We start from the raw sequence: 16,542 nt of genomic DNA on the forward strand, positions 1-16,542 counted from the left end.
GAAAAGTCACCTTGCTTCTCTGAGCCTCAGCGTTACCAGTGTGAAATGCGAGTGTGGGGCTCACTGATCTGTCTTCAGTGACCGTGTAGCTTCCTGTCCTCCCAGCACCTGCAGGGCAAGGCACTGGGACTGTCCCGCCCGCTCCCCCCCCCACCCCCCAACAGCCACGCAAAGCCCCTTTCTTGCCTGCTGCTGGTTCCTAGCAAGTGGCCCTGGGTCCTTTCCGGGACGTGGCCTCTGTGACCGGGGGCGAGGGCAGGAGGGCTGCCCGGCGGAGGTGCTGGGCCAGGCCAGCCTCCCTCTCCTGTGATGCGCCGTCTGGCCTTCGCATTTGGACGCGGATTTGCGCTACTCGAAAGCGGCATCCGGTGGTGAGAGTTCTCTTTCCTCCTTTTGAACAGGGGGACTACGAAGGTGAAAACGTGGAGTTCAACGACAGAAAAGTAAGTGGACGTGGAGCGGAGGCCGTGCTGCTCGGCCCTGGGGGCCCCGGGTGGGGCGGCGCTGCTCCGAGGCCCCCGCTGTGGCCAGGCCCCCTCCGCACACCGGCGAGTCCGGTGGACGCGTTCAGCCGGTGTTTCTCAAGCGTATTCGGCCTGGAAGCCTTTCTCATGGAAAAGTTACTGTTCCTGGGGTTACACGTCGGGAGACACGGAGTATTCTTTTTATTCTTCGGTGCTCTCCCTGCCGCTCCCAGCCCAGGCTCCCTGCTTCCCCACGCCCACCCCGCCCCACCCCACCCCCACCGTGGCCCTTTCTCTTCCATCCCCCACGCTCCGGAAGGTTCTTCCCAGACGTCCAGCGCCCAAACCCGTGCCTGGCGTCCAGCCTCCTCCCCGTGTCCACCGCAGCCCCTCCCGGTTCCCAACCAAATGCAAACTTCGTCCACCTCGGGGAACAGTCCTCGCCGGACCTGTGTTTGTCCCCCAAGAGCAGATCCTTCCGGAGGCAGTGGGTGGAGATACTTCCCTGAGAACCTCACAATGGTGGCCTTGTCCCAAGTCTCGGGCTGGGAACCTCTGTGCGAGGAATGTTCTCCATTCCTGCCTCCCTCCAGCCCCCCGTACATGTTTTTAAACCTTTGGTACTGGATACAACTTGCCCGCCCGGGAATCCAGCTGAAGATACTATCTGATTTAGCTCAAAAATTACATATTTGGTTATTTTTAGTGGGACATCTGGCATTTGTCTGTGACCCTGTGACTTGCAGCACTCCCCCATTCGATCCCGTTGGAGAAGCACCGTCCCCTCCCCAGGCCTGCCTGGGCCAGCTCTGGCCTCAGAACCCACCCCCCTTCATCTTTTTGTGCCCCTGGGTCGCTTGTCTGATGCCCTTCCTCCGCCTAGGGAAGCTTCCTCCTCGGGCCCCGGGGACCCCCTTCAGGCCCAATTCTGTCCTCCTGTGGCTTCTCCCCACCGCCTCCCTGTGCACCAGCCACGCTGGCCACCTCGCTAATCTGAGACTCCGCAGCCTGTGGCCACCTGGCACCCAAAGTGTCTCGTTCAGTTACCTACTCGGGAGCTACTTGGCATCGCTGGGCACCAGGCCCAGCAAATACGATTCCAGGTTTGTTCAGCTCTACCTGTTCCTTCTGCTTAGAATGCTGTCCACCCTCCACTCCCCTCGCCCCCACTGAATTTAGTGTCCCGGCAGTGAGTACCAGGCCCGGCCCATGGGGGTAGTCTGGGAGTATTGGATGGACGGATGATGGGTGGATGGGGGGGGGGTGAGTGGGTGGAGGGATGGAGGGATTGAGGGATGGGATGGATGATAGATGGATGGATGGTGGGTAGTTGGATGGATGATGGATGGGATGGAGGGATGGGTGGATGGATGGAGGGATGGATGGAGGGATGGATGGATGATGGATGGATGGATGGATGATGTGTAGTTGGATGATGGGTAGTTGGATGGATGATGGATGGGATGGATGATGGATGGGATGGAGGGATGGGTGGATGATGGATGGATGGATGGATGATGGGTAGTTGGATGGATGATGGGTAGTTGGATGGATGATGAATGGGATGGAGGGATGGGTAGATGGATGATGGGTAGTTGGATGGATGATGGATGGGATGGGTGGATGATGGATGATGGGTGGATGGATGATGGGTAGTTGGATGGATGATGGGTAGTTGGATGGATGATGGATGGGATGGAGGGATGGGTAGATGGATGATGGATGAGTGGATGATGGGTAGTTGGATGGATGATGGATGGATGGATGATGGGTAGTTGGATGGCTGATGGATGGGATGGAGGGATGGGTGGATGGATGATGGATGGATGGATGATGGGTAGTTGGATGGATGATAGATGGGATGGAATGGCGGGTGGATGGATGATGGATGGATGGATGGATAGATGGGTAGTTGGATGGATGATGGATGGGAGGGAGGGAGGGAGGGATGGTTGCATGGGTAGTTGGATGGATGATGGATGGGATGGAGGGGTGGGTAGATGGATGATGGATGGATGGATGGATGGATGGATGGATGGTTGGATGATGGATGGGTAGTTGGATGGATGATGGAAGGGAGGGAGGGAGGGATGGATGGTTGCATGGGTAGTTGGATGGATGATGGATGGGATGCAGGGATAGGTGGATGGGTGGATGGGTGATGGGTGAGATGGATGGAGAGATGGGTGGGTAGTTGGATGGATAGATGGATGATGAGTGGGGATGCTTGGGTGGGTGGACAGGTGGAAGGGACGGAGGGTGGGGGGAATGTCCCAGATAAGTGTTTGGGTCCTAACTCAGAGCTTTGGAGAACTTCTCCTTCTCCCATGTGGCTTCATTTTAAGCAACTGGTTCTGAGTATGTCGCCTTTCCAGTGACAAAGTCTGTGGTTCCCCCATTATCGGTCCCATCGGTGTCAATAGCCCCAAGTGCCTGACCCAAGATACCTCACAGGATGGAAAGGGGGTTGCAGTCTAGCTAAGGCCATTTTTCTGTGCTGAGCTGGAGGAGCAGGGGCACAGTAGGGATGTTTGAGCAGGAGGCAGGCTAGACCCAAGGCTGAGCACGGCTATAACTGTCCGCTTGATCCTCGGGGCCCTTGGGAGCGAGCGTTCCTTCATCCGGGGACACGGGGCAGGGCAGTTGCTCCAGATGTCAACTGAGTTGTCTCCATCCCTGTGCTGGACTGAGAGCCACAGGACCCTGACCTATTATTCCCTCTTTCCTTCCCTCCCTTCTTCCTTCCTTCCCCAGTTACTTACTAGGACCCTGTTATCTGCCCCAGGCCCTGTTAGAGGCTCTGGGGATAACGTGAACCAGACAAACCTGGCCTTCCTGGGCCTTCGTGCTAGAGGGAGACAGCAAGGGACAAATTAAGGACAGCGTTAGTGCCCTAACGGGCCTGCCCAGCCACATGGGCCCAGGAGGGAGGTCTGAGCAGGAGAGATGCCAGTGGGTTGAGCCAGGCTCCTTCTGAGGCCCGGGCTCTGGGAGGCTCTTAGGTCACTGTGACTGGGCCCACCAGCCCCCAGCCGGCGGACCCCAGGGCCCTGACACCTCCCACCCTGCTCGCAAGGCTGAGGTGCACCCTTGGAGCTCTGCCAACCGTGACAGGGAAATCTCGAGTTCGATTTCTCTACGCTGACAGCTGCAGGGTGATTGATATTCTTTTCTTGGCAGGAAGAGAGTCACGTGGAGGTAAAGTGGTCACGTAGGAAGCCACCGTGTGCCACACGTACCAGTGAAGGGTGGCCGGCCTGCTGCAGGCCGGTGTCACTGGGCAGGCCAGGGAGCACGGGGACCGGTGTGACGTGGCCGGCCATGCCTTTGAGAGGGCCTTCCGTCCCCGGCAAAATCCTCGTCCCTCTCTTTTTTCCCTCCCTCCTCCCTCTGGCCCCATCTCTGGTGCGCCCCCCCAGCCTGCGTGTGGCCCGCGGCGGCAGCTTGATCTCGGCTCGGGGAGGAAGCCACCCGGGTCACTGGTGGCCGCTTCGCTTCTCCGGAGGTGCCCCACACCCTTGTCAAAGTTGGCGCTTTGCAGGGTGAAACTGGGGGGCCTTCGCGTTCTTTTCTGCATACCTGGGCCTGCTGAGACACGGAAGGCCCCAGCTCTCTGGCCTAAGCCCGTGGGGATCCCCCCAGACCAGGGAGGAAGGAGAGCCTGTCACGCACTCAGAGGGGAGTCTGTCCTGGACAGGGCTCAGACGGGAGGGGGCCCCCCCAGACCCCCACCCGGCGCTTGGGACTCAGACTCAGTGCCCAGGACGCCCACCAGGGGCCCAGCAGAGCCCGCATCTCGGCACAGGAGTGGGGCTTCTAGCTCCTGGGGGGACCCCATGCACCCCAGTTCCGTAGGGGGCTGCAGAGGCCGCCCACCAGCTGGCCCGGCCCCTAGTCCTCCAGAACACGGACCCGGCTGAACACAGTGCGTAGCACTTAGAGGAAGCCTTAAAATCTGAAGAGAGCTCCTCTTACAAAGATCAGAGCAGGCAAAACCCAGGATTCTGACGGCGAGGTTTGCTTGTACTTCCCTGAGGATGCATTTTGCTTCTCTGATATTTGCCTCCCCGCTCTGAAGAGAGAACTTACGTTCTCCCGAGTCCTGTTCCTCAGAGCTGCAAAGGATCCCGAGGACATGGAGAGTTGGAGGGTCATTTTTAGGGACCGCTGACTCCCTGGTCCGTGGAAACAGGACCCCTCCCCGCGAACCGTTTGCACACGGTTGGTTTTCAGAGAATTACTTGAAGATGTCTCGTGCACGTAAAGGTCACGTCTGTCAGCTCCGGCCTGTGGGGCAGTGGGGGCAGGCGTATCCGTCAGGGCTGGCCACCGACAGCAGAACCCCAGACGTTCGTGGCCTCCTGGTTCTGGAGGCTGGAGGTCCCAAGATCCTGGGGTCAGCCGGGCCGAGTTCAGGGGAGGGCCCTCTTCCTGGCTCGCGGCCGGCTGCTGTCTCACAATGTTCTCCACGCGGACGTGGTGAAAGAAAGCTCTTGTGTCTCTCTCTCTTTTTTTTTTTAAGTTTATTCATTTTGAGAGAGAGAGAGAAAGTGCGAGTGGGGGAGGGGCAGGGAGCGAGGGAGACAGAAAACCCCAAGCACTGTCGGCACAGAGCCCCACGCGGGGCTCGAACACGAAACCGCGAGATCGTGACCTGAGCCGAAACCAAGAGTCGGACGCTTCACCGACTGAGCCATCCAGGCGCCCCTCTAGTGTCTCTTTTTAGAAGGACACCGGTCCCTTCAGATCAGACCCCCACCCGCACAGTGTCGTTTAACCAGAATCACTTCCGCAAAATCCCCATCTCCAAATACAGGCACAGTGGGATTAAGGCTTCGACATGACGAATTGGGGCGGGGAGGGTGGGGGGACACCCATGCGGTCCATAGGACGGCGTGTTTGTGGTGGGGACATGGCGTAGTGTGCTTCCCAGGGACCAGCGCACGATGTGAGTCTGGGAAACCCACCCCCCAAAATGTTAAACTTAAGCGTTGAGAGATGGGGGGACGTCACAAGGCAAGCCGTGTCGCACGGAAGGGAGCAGGGGGCCCCTGGGGCCGTGCTCACACCTGCCTCGCTCCTCCTTCCTGCCTGGTGCCAGCCGAGGCAGGCGGCCCCACGCAGAGGGTCCTGGCCGTGTGACTTCGGCTCCGCGTTAAGGTTGGAAAAGCATCGATTAGCCACAGGAGTGGGGTTTCTTTTTTAAAACCTGCAGCCCTAACCTGGTGTCTTTCCTAGGACGCTCTCTACGTGTTCATACACGGCCTTCCATCTACCAAGCTCATTACCATCCCTGCCCAAAGCCCGGGGGGGCAACGGGGTGTGTGCTGATTTTCACGAAGCCATGTTAATCAGACAGCCCATCTCGGGAGACGAACGTCGAGCTCTCTCTGCATCCCGTGAGGTTTTTAAAAATCTTGCCACCGGTATTTCTCTGCTCCCAGAGCCTGGTGGTTTCTGTCCTTCATGAAGAATGACATGGTGTCTGACTGGGACAACCAAGAACCCTGAAGGGAAAACCCTCACAGGATTGGGCTGTTTTAGATCAATTCCGGATCAAATCATGTAGAGTCAGGGTTCCGTAGGGATTCTAGAAGCTTCTCTCCCGTCCTCACCCGCGCTTAAAGAAGTAGCCCGTTCTTGCTGAGGAGCACCCCCCCCAAGCTGGGGGTCCCCGGGGGGCTCAGTCAGTTAAGTGTCCATCTTCGGCTCAGGTCATGATCTCACAGTTCGTGAGTTCGAGCCCCGTGTCGGGCTCTGTGCTGACAGCTCAGAGCCCGGAGCCTGCTTCGGATTCTGTGTCTCCCCCTCTCTCTTCCCCTCCCCTGCTCACGCTCTGTGTCTCTCTGTCTCTCAATAACAAATAAATGTTAAAAAAAAAAAAGAAGAAGAAATTAAAAAGGAGGCCCCTACCGGCCTCCCCCGCCAGCTCAGCTCCCACGGTGGTGGGTTCTTTGAGACCCTCGTGGGAGCCGCAGGGTTTGTGTGGGTCTCCCCTGCCAGAATGGGAGCCCCGGGGCTCAGGGCTGTGTCCGCCGTGCTCCCCTCCAAAAGCCCAGTGCCCAGCACCGTACCCGGCATGTGGCCGGCTCTCGAGGGGTTTTGTTGAACGAATGGACAGTGCACCGTAAGCCAAGACTAGGAAGCAAAGCTACATTCCACTGGTCCTCACTGCTTGCTCTCCCCCAGCTCCTGTACCAAGAGTGGGCGAGTTACGGGGTCTTCTACAAGTACCAGCCCATCGACCTGGTCAGGTGAGAGGGGGTCGCCGGGTGCGAGCAGGCCCGGCTGCTCAGAAGGAGGCGGTGGGAGGCGAGTCCCTGGTGGGCAGCCCGTCGGATGAATGTCCCTGTGCGTTTTCACCGCACTGACTGTTCCGCACCCGGGAGCCTGTCTGAACTTGAGCTTGGGTAGGAGGCCCGAGGTCCCCCACGGGCCCACAGATTCTTTTCCGTCCTGTTCACCCCCTCCTCCCCAACCCGCAGCCCGGGCCCCACCCTGCTGAGTGGTAAGGCTTCTTGAGTCTCTGGGTCGGGAGGAAGACGAGAGCCGTCCTCTCTCCCGGGGCAGGAAGGGGAGCGGAGTAGGTGACGGATGTCCTGTGGGGACTTGTAGACGGGAGTCCAGCCCGTCAAAACTCATGTAAGCCCCTCCAGGCGCCAGAGACCTTTAATACGTCCTCTTGGCGTCTTGCGCTCACGCTGACCGGGACCTGGGACAGCCCCCCGGGTAGCCCCCTGCCCCCCCACCAGCAGCACCCCACCTTCCCAGGGCCCCCACCCACCCTCCAAGTCCTGCTCGGGAGAAGCCGGGGCCCCGGTTGGAGCCGCTCCTTTGCGGGGCGGGCAGGGGTGTGGGGCGAGTGCAAGCCGGTCTCTGTTTGCCCCGTGGCGCAGGAAGTACTTTGGGGAGAAGATCGGCCTGTACTTTGCCTGGCTGGGCGTGTACACCCAGATGCTCATCCCCGCGTCCGTGGTGGGGATCATCGTCTTCCTGTACGGATGTGCCACCGTCGATGAGAACATCCCCAGGTAGGCGGGCGCCACACCCCTCGTCCTGGCACTCGGCCCCCCCAGGAAACCGCGGCCGCGGGTTCGAGCGCTGAGCGCGGGCGTCCTTTCCGAGCACAGACGCCCTGGGAGGCGCTCTCCCGTCCGGAGGAAGACGTCCCTGAGCATCCGACTCCTTCTCGTCCTTGGGAGGGTTGTTCCCCCGCTTTGAGCTTTCAGTCCCCATGTGATGAGAACATCCGCTGCCTCCCGGTGAGCTCCGGGAAGGGGACAAGCCACTGTGCCTGGGCTCAGCCCCCGGGTCCCTCTCTTCTTGGTTCCAGCTTCCCTTGTCCCCGGGGCTCTGGGACGTGGCGCAGGGGCAGACCCAGGTCTTTGAGCTCAGAGCTGACGTTCCCGCTGCCGTCCCCCGACGGGCACGTCAGGCATGGGGAGCTCGTGGAAGAAGGCCGGGGTCCCCGAGGCGGCCTGGCCTCGTGCCGGGGTGTGGCTCTCCCCACATGGCAGCCAGAACATGAGTCGAGTGGAGGGAGCCTGGAGGCCGCTTCTCAGTGCGCAAGGAGTCTCTCTGGTCCTTTCCGACTGTTTCCTCGGCTCGCTAACACGGAGCCGGAGGGAACTGGGTTGCATGCGCGGGACAAGCCCCTGCCTCCGTCAGCGACACTGCCGGGGTCGCCCACTGGCCCCCCCTTCCACGAGTTTGCAGTCCCTCGGGGAAGGTCCTAGAACATCACTCGCTTCGGCTTGGAAAATTCGTCTGTAGTTCCCGTCACTGAAGAGCCAATGAGTCTCTACCTGGCCAAGAAAGTGGCTCGTTACGGCTCAGCAGTGCAGGAAGGCCATATCCGGCAAATTTTTGTATAAATGGTGCTTTGATGCATGAGTAACACCTAAAGTATTCCACCCACCCGGAATCAAACCGGTAAAGGAATCTGGCTTATGTCCCCTCCAGGGTTATTTTGGGCACAGACAGGCCAGAGGAAGCTTGTGCCTTTGTTGGCTAATGTGACATGAGGTCACCGCGCGTGGGTCTGACTGTGGCCGTCAAAGTAGCCTAGGTGTGGCGGGGATTTAACCCCAGAGCCCCGAGGGACTTGGCCAGTGGCCGGGACCCCTGGGGACTTCTCCACCTCCTTTCCTCCCTCCCCTGGAGGGCAGCACCACCGGCTGCAGCCTCAGCCAGGAGGCTCTGCCCTGGCAGGCGTGTGCGCTCCCCCACAAGGGTGCCGAGGTCCCCTCGGCCAGGCCCGCACCACCGCCCCCTGCCACGGCGAGAGAGGCGAACAGCATTTCCTGGGGGTTCCGGAGGAACCTCGGAGATTCTCGGCCTCTGCCCGCCTGGTGCCGTGTGCGAAGCAGGAGGCGTGTGTCCCCTTTGGAGTCCGATCCGCCCTGCCCCTGGAGGAGCCGCCTGCCCGCCCCACCGCCCCATCCACTCCAAAGAACAGACCTTCCCGTTCTTTGTCATTTTGGCTGCAGATGATGAAGGGGCGCGGCACAGGGTTTAAAACCAGCAGAAAAAGGCTTTTTGTCTGGCTGGCCTTGTTTATGCCAATGCGGAGGAGAGCCGGGCGGCAGGCCTGGCCCTCCGTGCCCCCCCCCCCACCCCCAGGCCAGGTCGCCGTGGCCCCGGGCGGCCTCTGTCAGCAGGAAGGCAAGGGTGGGACGTCCCACCCCCTCTCACACCTGCCACCCAGCAAGGGCCTTCAGCAGAGAGGAGGTTCAGCCAGGGGGACACACAGCCGTCTGGGCTTGGTTACCCCCGTGATACTAACGATGGGCGCCACCGTTCCAGGGCCTTCCTGTGCTTTCCCGTTGAATCCTCTCGACAGCCGACTGCGGGGGCAGCTTCATTCCCAGCACACACACCCCCCCGCCCCCGATACGGGTGGGGAAACTGAGGCCCAAGGAGTTCGAGTAACCTGCCCCAGGCCGCACAGATGACAAACGCTAGAGGCTAGGCCCAAAGGCAGAGCCGGCTGGCTCGGGGGGCCACGCTGCCCAGCGCCCGCGTGTGCCGTCCCCCCCTGCCCCCCACGCACGCGCGCTCGCTCCCCCAGGTGCCCCGAGGCAGCAGCCTTGCTCTGATTCGTCTTTGCATCTCCGGTGCCTCGGACGTGCCTGGCACACACATTGTATTCGCGCTGTTTTCACAGCTGCTGAGGGTAACTGAGAAGTGAGCCAGAAGGCCCCCCTGTGCGCCGGGCAGAGGAGGGTCGACGGGAGCCTTCCAGCGGGTGTTTGATTAAACACCGACTGCTGTGGGCCGGGCACGATTCTGCACATGAGTCCGTTGTGTAGCCAGAAACAAACCACTGAAACCCATCCTCCACTTCAGCCCCTGGGAATGAGCACTCCTGCCTGGTGTCTATTCCTGGCTCGGTGCCTCGTCCGGGCCGGCAGGGAGGAGAAAGTTCAGGGCAGGCCAGAGCCGGGAGGGCCTTACTCCGGCCCCCTCTCCTCATCTTCCAGGAGGAGAAACTGAGGTCTGGGGCTGGAGGCCTGGCCAGGGGCACAGAGGGCGGGGAATAGTCAAAGGAGGACCCGGGAGCAGGAGGCGAGAGCCGGGCACGGCACGGGCTCTACAGACAGAGACCGGGACCCCGTCCCCGCTCTGCTGTGTGGCCCAAAGCAAGTACCGTCCCTTCTCTGGACTCCTTCCTCCGTCAGTGGACGCGGGAGTCTCATCGTCCCCCAAAGCCGGTCTGGGCCAGACGACGCTCTTGCAGCTTCCCGCTCACACGGCCGATGGCCTTCGAATATCGTATCTCAGCGTGAGCAGGCGTCCGGCCCGCGCGGGCAGAGGCCCTGCGCGTCCTGGCCCGGGGACTGGCAGGCTGTCCCCTCTCTTCCAGCATGGAGATGTGTGACCAGAGACACAACATCACCATGTGCCCGCTGTGCGACAAGACCTGCAGCTACTGGAAGATGAGCTCGGCGTGCGCCACGGCCCGGGCCAGCCACCTCTTCGACAACCCCGCCACCGTGTTCTTCTCCGTCTTCATGGCCCTCTGGGGTAAGCAGAGAGCCGCCGCCCGGCTCTGGGGGGCAGGGGCACTCTGGACGGGCCCCTCTATTTCCTTCCTTCTCCTCGAGATCATCGAACGTGGGAGGGAGAGTCGGGGGAGATTACGCCCCGCGTTGGGCTGTGTCCCAGAGGCAGACTGGTTCTCCCGACCCAGCCACCAGCCCCTTGTGCAAAGCTGAGGAAGGGGCTCTCTGCTCTTAGAAGCAGCCCTCTCGCCCGGGACCGGGATCATTGGCCCAGGAAGGCAGGTGCCTCAGAACCCGGAGTGCCAGGGGATGCTGGGAAGGCTGACGGGGCCAGGCCCCGGGGCACATCGCACGTTAGATCCTCAGAGCCTCCCTGCAGGGTCCGCGTGCCCACCCAACAGGGAAGGACGCCAAGGCCTAGAGACAGTTGGTGTGGCTTTCCCAAGATCACTGAGCTCCTAAGCATCCAAGGGGTGGGTCTGTCCTGTTTCCAGAGCCTGTGCCCTCTGGACTCCGGTTGCCACCCTAGTCCAGGGCACTCAGCTCCTCCTCCGGGATGCTTCGTGGCGGTTGGGTGCATTTGGCAGGTGGTTTGGATTAGCAGACTGGCCCGTTCGCTTCTCTGTGGCCCTGTGTCACAGCTTTACCAGTGGAGGATCGGGATTGGCGATTGGGATTCGGGCCCTGGGCAGCAGCGTGCTGATCTGTCCCCCGGGTGCCGGAGCCCTGGTCCTCGCCTCCGGGGGCTCCCATCTAGTAGGGGATGGAGCTGGGCACAGGAGCTACGGGTCCAGAGCCCTGGAGGAGGAAGTCAGGACAGACTTCCTGGAAGAGGTGTGAGCCCCTCGAGCTGGGTTCTAAAGACGTTGAAGGCAGAGATGCTGAGCACCTGTGGTGTGGGGACTCGGCGTAGAGACAGGGAGGCCTGGGGACAGCCCGGCCGGTGCCTCCCGGAGCTCACGTTGCTGCTGAAGGGCCCCCTCCGGGGGCTCCGCGCGCTCGGTATTGTCCCCGTGCACGGTGGGCAGGCGAGGGCAGGGATGGGCTGAGAAGCTGCTTATTCTGCACGTGGGGACAGAGGCTGCCGCCCGCCAGCCAGGCGTGTGTTGTGGTTTTTTGCCCGTCAGCGTGACCTAGATCCGTGAGGATCGGTCAGACGGAGAATCCGGCTGCGGGCGGTTCATTGCTAAGCGGAGTGGGGTCGTCACAGACGCACCGGAGCCCTCCATTCGGGAGGATTCTTCGGAATCTCGGAATCCTCGAAGGCGGGGACCTCGTGCTTCCCGACTCGGCAGCTGCCCCGGGGGTGCCTGGGGAGGTCTGTCGCGGCAGGAGAGAAGGGACGACAGGCGGAGGAGCCAGCCTCCGCTGGCAGAGCAGAAGCCGGTGCCCGGGCTGCACGTTGCCGACATCCTCACCGGGCCCTGAACCCGCCCCCTGCACGGCCCGGCAGCCTCCTCCCCTGCCCACGAGAGTCTGTTCAACCCAAGGTGGGTTGAGAGAATCCTCGGCGAGGTCCGGGAGCGCCGGGCGTCCGGGGGCGGGGAGGGGAGGGGGGCGGGCTGAGAGGCGTCTCGGGGGAATCGGGCCCGGTTCCTCTGGTACATTTCTGCATTTGCTGGAAACGGGGTCAGGGCGACTGGAGTGGCCGCCAGCTGTGGGATGGGTCCCGGTGAGGATGTGAGCTGGACCGTCTCCCCTTAGGTGCTGTGTAGACCCCCCACCCACCCTCGAATCTAGAGAGCCGCTTGGTGGCCTTAGCAGGAGCCCCTGTCCGGGGGCCTCCCTCCCCGAGGCCTCGTGCCTCGTGCCCCGGGCCCGACGCTGCAGCCCCCACCTCTGCCCGCTTGGTCAGGGGGTGGTTCCCAACAAGCACCCTCCACGTGGGCCCCTGGCTCTACTCACCCGTTCGGGGTTCCCGGGCCTGCGTGGCGGCCAGGCCGGCACCCCCCAGCGGTCCGTAGGGTGACCCGTGAGCAGTGCCGAGCTCCTGAGCTGCTCGGAGGTGGCTCAGTGCCCCTCTGACTGTCGGCCCATGCTGCCCAGCGGGCATTTAAACCCCCCTCGGGACTCGGACTCCAGCCCCACCTCTTCCCCACCTCGCCCCAGAAGCCACGTGGCAAGGGTCAGAGGCACCGGGGTGCGGAGCCTCGGCCGACGCTGAGCGCGTAGTGAGCCAGTAGGGGTCCGCCGCCGGCCTCGCACCCCACTGGGGGTGCTTACCACGCGGGTGGCTAGCGTGAGAAGTAGAGAAGATGTGTTATGACGGTGCCTGGCGAGGGGGGCTGCCCCGTGTTCGGGGAAGCCTGGGAGGCAAAACTGATGTGTCCGCTGCCCTTGGAAGGTTACAATCGAGGAGGCAAGTGGGAGCAGCATGTGCAAAGGCCCTGTGGCGGGGATGCGGGGCCGGGTGAAGGGGTCTGCTGGGGGCAGGGAGGCAAGCGGGGAAGGGTGCAGGAGGATCCCAGAAGCCCAGCCAGGGCCCGTGTTCTCACCGGGACGGATCGGAAGCCAGTGCCGTCGGCCCTGCTGTTGCCAAAGGTGTGCCTGTGTCCCATTCTGGAGTCCGAGCAGCAGATACAGGGACGGCTTGGAAAAAAGTGAAGGGAGGGCCAACCCAGCTGCAGTGGGGACAGCGTGTGGTCACGCTCGTCACCACAGCGAGCTCCGCGGCAGGTGCTCGGGCCCATGGTGAGAAGCGGGTTATCCTGAGGGAGGCACAGCACGGCCCGAGCAGGGAGGGGGCCCGTAGGAAGGGTCAGCAGCCGTCGGGAGACTGTGTCGCCTCCCTCCCCAGCCCCGGGCTGCCGGTGCTGTCCCACCCAACCCACTTCCCCTCGAGGGGCGCTCTGAGAGGAGCCCAGCCCCCAGACTCCAGGTGACTCTGCAGAGAAAGGACTCGGGCCTTTGTTTCCTCTCTCACGCGGGCCGTTCCCGACGGTTGAGGAGAAGCCGGCAGGCGTGGCTGGGCTGGTTTCTTGTGACGCACGAGCGGTACAGTTAGAGCGTCCCCCCCCTCTACTCGTGACAAGGCCTGTAAGGGCGTCGGCCTCCTGGGGTTTTGCCTGTCCCGGGCGTGGCCTCTGGATGGGGAGCAAGCAGGCCCCCCGGGGTTCCTGGAGCACGGGCATCTGATGGCCAGCCCGCGACACGCCTGCTTCCGCGAGCCTCTCCGAACAGATCGCGGAACAGATCGTAATTTATAGGTGGCCGGCATTTCTCCTCGGCAAAGCAGCACTTTGTGTCCGTTTTCTCCCTGCCCAGTGAGAGACTGTTCCCAGGCAGGGGGCGGGAGCAGAGGTACCGGCGCGCTCGGTGCAGAAATGAACCGTCTTGAGCCGTAACGACCGTGTTTCCGGCCGAAAGGTGTCGGTACCAGGTGTCCAGAGACGGGGTCCTGCCAAAACTCCCCGAGAGCTCCGTTGGCTTCCTGGCATCACAGGCGTCGTCTTACGCGGTACCAGCGCCTCCGCCGGCCGCCCGCTGGGAGCGGTGCAAATGTGCAAACGTGCGTGGGGCGCTGCACTTCTTCTCCCGGGCAGTCACCCCAGAGCGGACACAGGTCGCGCCCGAGTCCGGGAAGGGTGGGCCAGCCAGCGCCCGGCGGTCAGACTCGTCCCTCGCTCGGTGGGCACCTGCAGCCCGTGCACACTCGGGCGACAGAGCGTATCCGGGACTGTCCATCCACCCTGGCTCCCGGGAGCCCCCGCCCAGGCCCAGCCCGGCCCCTGCTCCCGAGCGGCAGCGGCCCTGGGCTCGTCTGTCCCGCATGCCTGAGCCGAGGGTCTCGGCCTGAAACAGCTTCCCCGTGGTTCTCACGCTGGGCTCCCTCCAGACCATCAGCGCTGGGCCGCTCCCCCCCCACCCCCCCACCGCCCCCCACCTCTCCGGTCTGGTCCCAGGAAGCCCCAGGCGGAGCCTGGGACACCTGCTGGCTGGGCGCACGGCCTCCCGGGCTGCTGCGAGCTGGGAAGGTGCCCCTGGCAGGTGCATCTGGCAGTGCCCCCCCCCCCCCAAACCCGGTGGAGCAGAGCTTGCACAGGCTTGACGCTTGGGTCCCATCCCACACTCAGCCGGGTCGGCCCTGCACCGGGCTGGTCGCATTACAGTCGAGAGGTTAAGGGCACCACTTCTCGGGCCAGACCCGGGGTCGGGTCTCCCCCGCTCAGTCACCCACCAGCTGTGTGACCTCAGGCAAGTTGCTTCTGCTCTCTGGGCCCCAGGCTCCCCATCTGTAAAATGGGGATCATGATGCAAGCCACCCTGGGGGTCGCTGGGAACGTTGGGTGCGTCATTCCTGGTGGACACCGTCGGGCCCGTGCCTGGTGCTGGCTGTCGCGTTGTGTCAGCGTACGTTGGCTCAGCGAACACTTGTTCTTGAAACCCTGGCAGGCTTGGAGCTCCAGTGTGATCCCTCACCCCGTGCTTGGGGGCCTCTGTCAAACACGTCACTTACCCCGTTCAGGGGGGACCTGCTCTCCACCAGGCACCGTGCCAGCAGCTTAGCTGCTGTGCTCAGTAATGCCCCCAGTGGCCGTAGCAAGGTAGGCGGCTTGCTGACCCCATTTGACAGATGAGCACACTGAGGCCGCTGTCCAGGCTTTCTGGCGAACCAGAAAGAAGAGGCAGGTGCAGAACCTGAGCCCTCGCCTCCCGATTCTCCAGCCCCCTCCTTGGCCCCTCCTCCCTCCTCCCTCTGCCTGCACCGTGAACCTCTCCCACCGACACGCGGGCTCCACACGGGCCTTCCTCGTTCCCGATGGCATTGCCCCAGATTTGCTCTCACCTGGACAGCTTCCCCATCTGCCCCAAATATGCTCCCTCCCCTCAGGACCTGCCCCGAGGGCTGGACTGTGTGCCAGACCCCGGGAGAGGGCCCTGCTGTGGGTTGACTCAGTGCCGTCCCAACAGCACCTGGAGCAGGGCGGGGGAAGGGGTCGGTGGGTCACTCTCTGATGGGGACGCTGCAGCACAGAGAGGGTGTGATTGGCCCCATCAGCCGGCCGGCCCTGCGGGGATCTCGTCAAATTCTGCCACCTGCGCAGGGAGGCCAGCCTGCTCCTCTCACGCTTCTTTGAGCACCTACTAGGGGCAGGGCAGTGCCACTCTGTAGCCCCAAAGGTGTCGGCCGGCCCTTGATAGATAGACCAAATATGCGTCCACCCCGCCCCCCCCAAGATGTACGGAAAGGGGCAAATCTGTGTTCCTGCTGGCTGCCCCCCCCCCCCCCGCCTACACCTTCCCAGCTTCATTTCCCACCACAGAGAGACGACAACGCGCCCGTCTGTCAAGTGCAAGTTCAGCATACACACTCCCATTTGGGGGCGAAATAACAAAAGGCCACACCACTCCCATGGAGCACTTACTTTAGGAAGAAAGGAGCTTATGGTGAATTGAGACAGAAGCCACAGGAAAGAGCCGGGGCGGGGGGGGTGGGGCGTGTGGGAGGGCTGGGGCACGGGAGGTGCGGCCCAGCCCCCGCTGGCGCAGGGAGGCAGAAGGAGACGCCCCCTCGGCCCTGGCCCTCTGCACAGTCGCCGTCACGCGTAATTGGCCGAGACCGCGAGGTTCGTTTTCTTTTAAATTCCTCGTTCAGCCTTTTGTTCGTTTCCATCTAGGGGATCGTTTTTCCACCGGTGGTCTTCTTTCTTGTGTCCTTTCTTGTGTCCCCCGGCTGCTGACGTTTCTGCTGGCACAATGGCAGAGCCCACCAGACCTGCCACGGCCCGTAGCGGGAGCCGGGCCGTGTCCCCTCCCGCTGCTCTAACTTCACGTCGCTCCGCAGTGGGGTCCGCGTGCCCCTGCGCTGACACGCGGGGCCCAGAGGCGTCAGCTCCCTGCCGCCTGGGATTTGTGACATTTCAAAGCCTCCGATGAGGTGCCCCACAAAGCAGCTCGGAGCCCCGCTTAGCTACTTGCTGGGATCAATTTTCGGAATTACGGCATAATGATGGGGTTTTAACTGCTTGTCAGTTCCGTGCAGCACAAAGCAGGTTGTTTGATTTGAGCCCGGCTGCAAGAAGGCTCAGAAAGGTGGCCCTGACCTTAATGAAATGGCGGAGATGTGATTGACA

At 62.4% G+C, this 16,542-nt stretch overlaps 1 protein-coding gene across 1 annotated transcript in view; it reads left to right on the top strand.

Moving 5' to 3' along the window:
• ANO1 (anoctamin 1) overlaps positions 1-16,542 on the top strand; it is an 80,658-nt gene that overhangs the window by 29,980 nt on the left and 34,136 nt on the right. The window contains 4 exon segments of the mRNA XM_032594949.1: positions 402-443; positions 6,654-6,718; positions 7,361-7,495; positions 10,330-10,490. Of these exon segments, the coding sequence (XP_032450840.1) occupies positions 402-443; positions 6,654-6,718; positions 7,361-7,495; positions 10,330-10,490 (403 nt within the window).

The sequence above is a fragment of the Lynx canadensis genome, chromosome D1 (genome assembly GCF_007474595.2).
Source record: "Lynx canadensis isolate LIC74 chromosome D1, mLynCan4.pri.v2, whole genome shotgun sequence".
Classification (NCBI taxonomy): Eukaryota; Metazoa; Chordata; class Mammalia; order Carnivora; family Felidae; genus Lynx; species Lynx canadensis.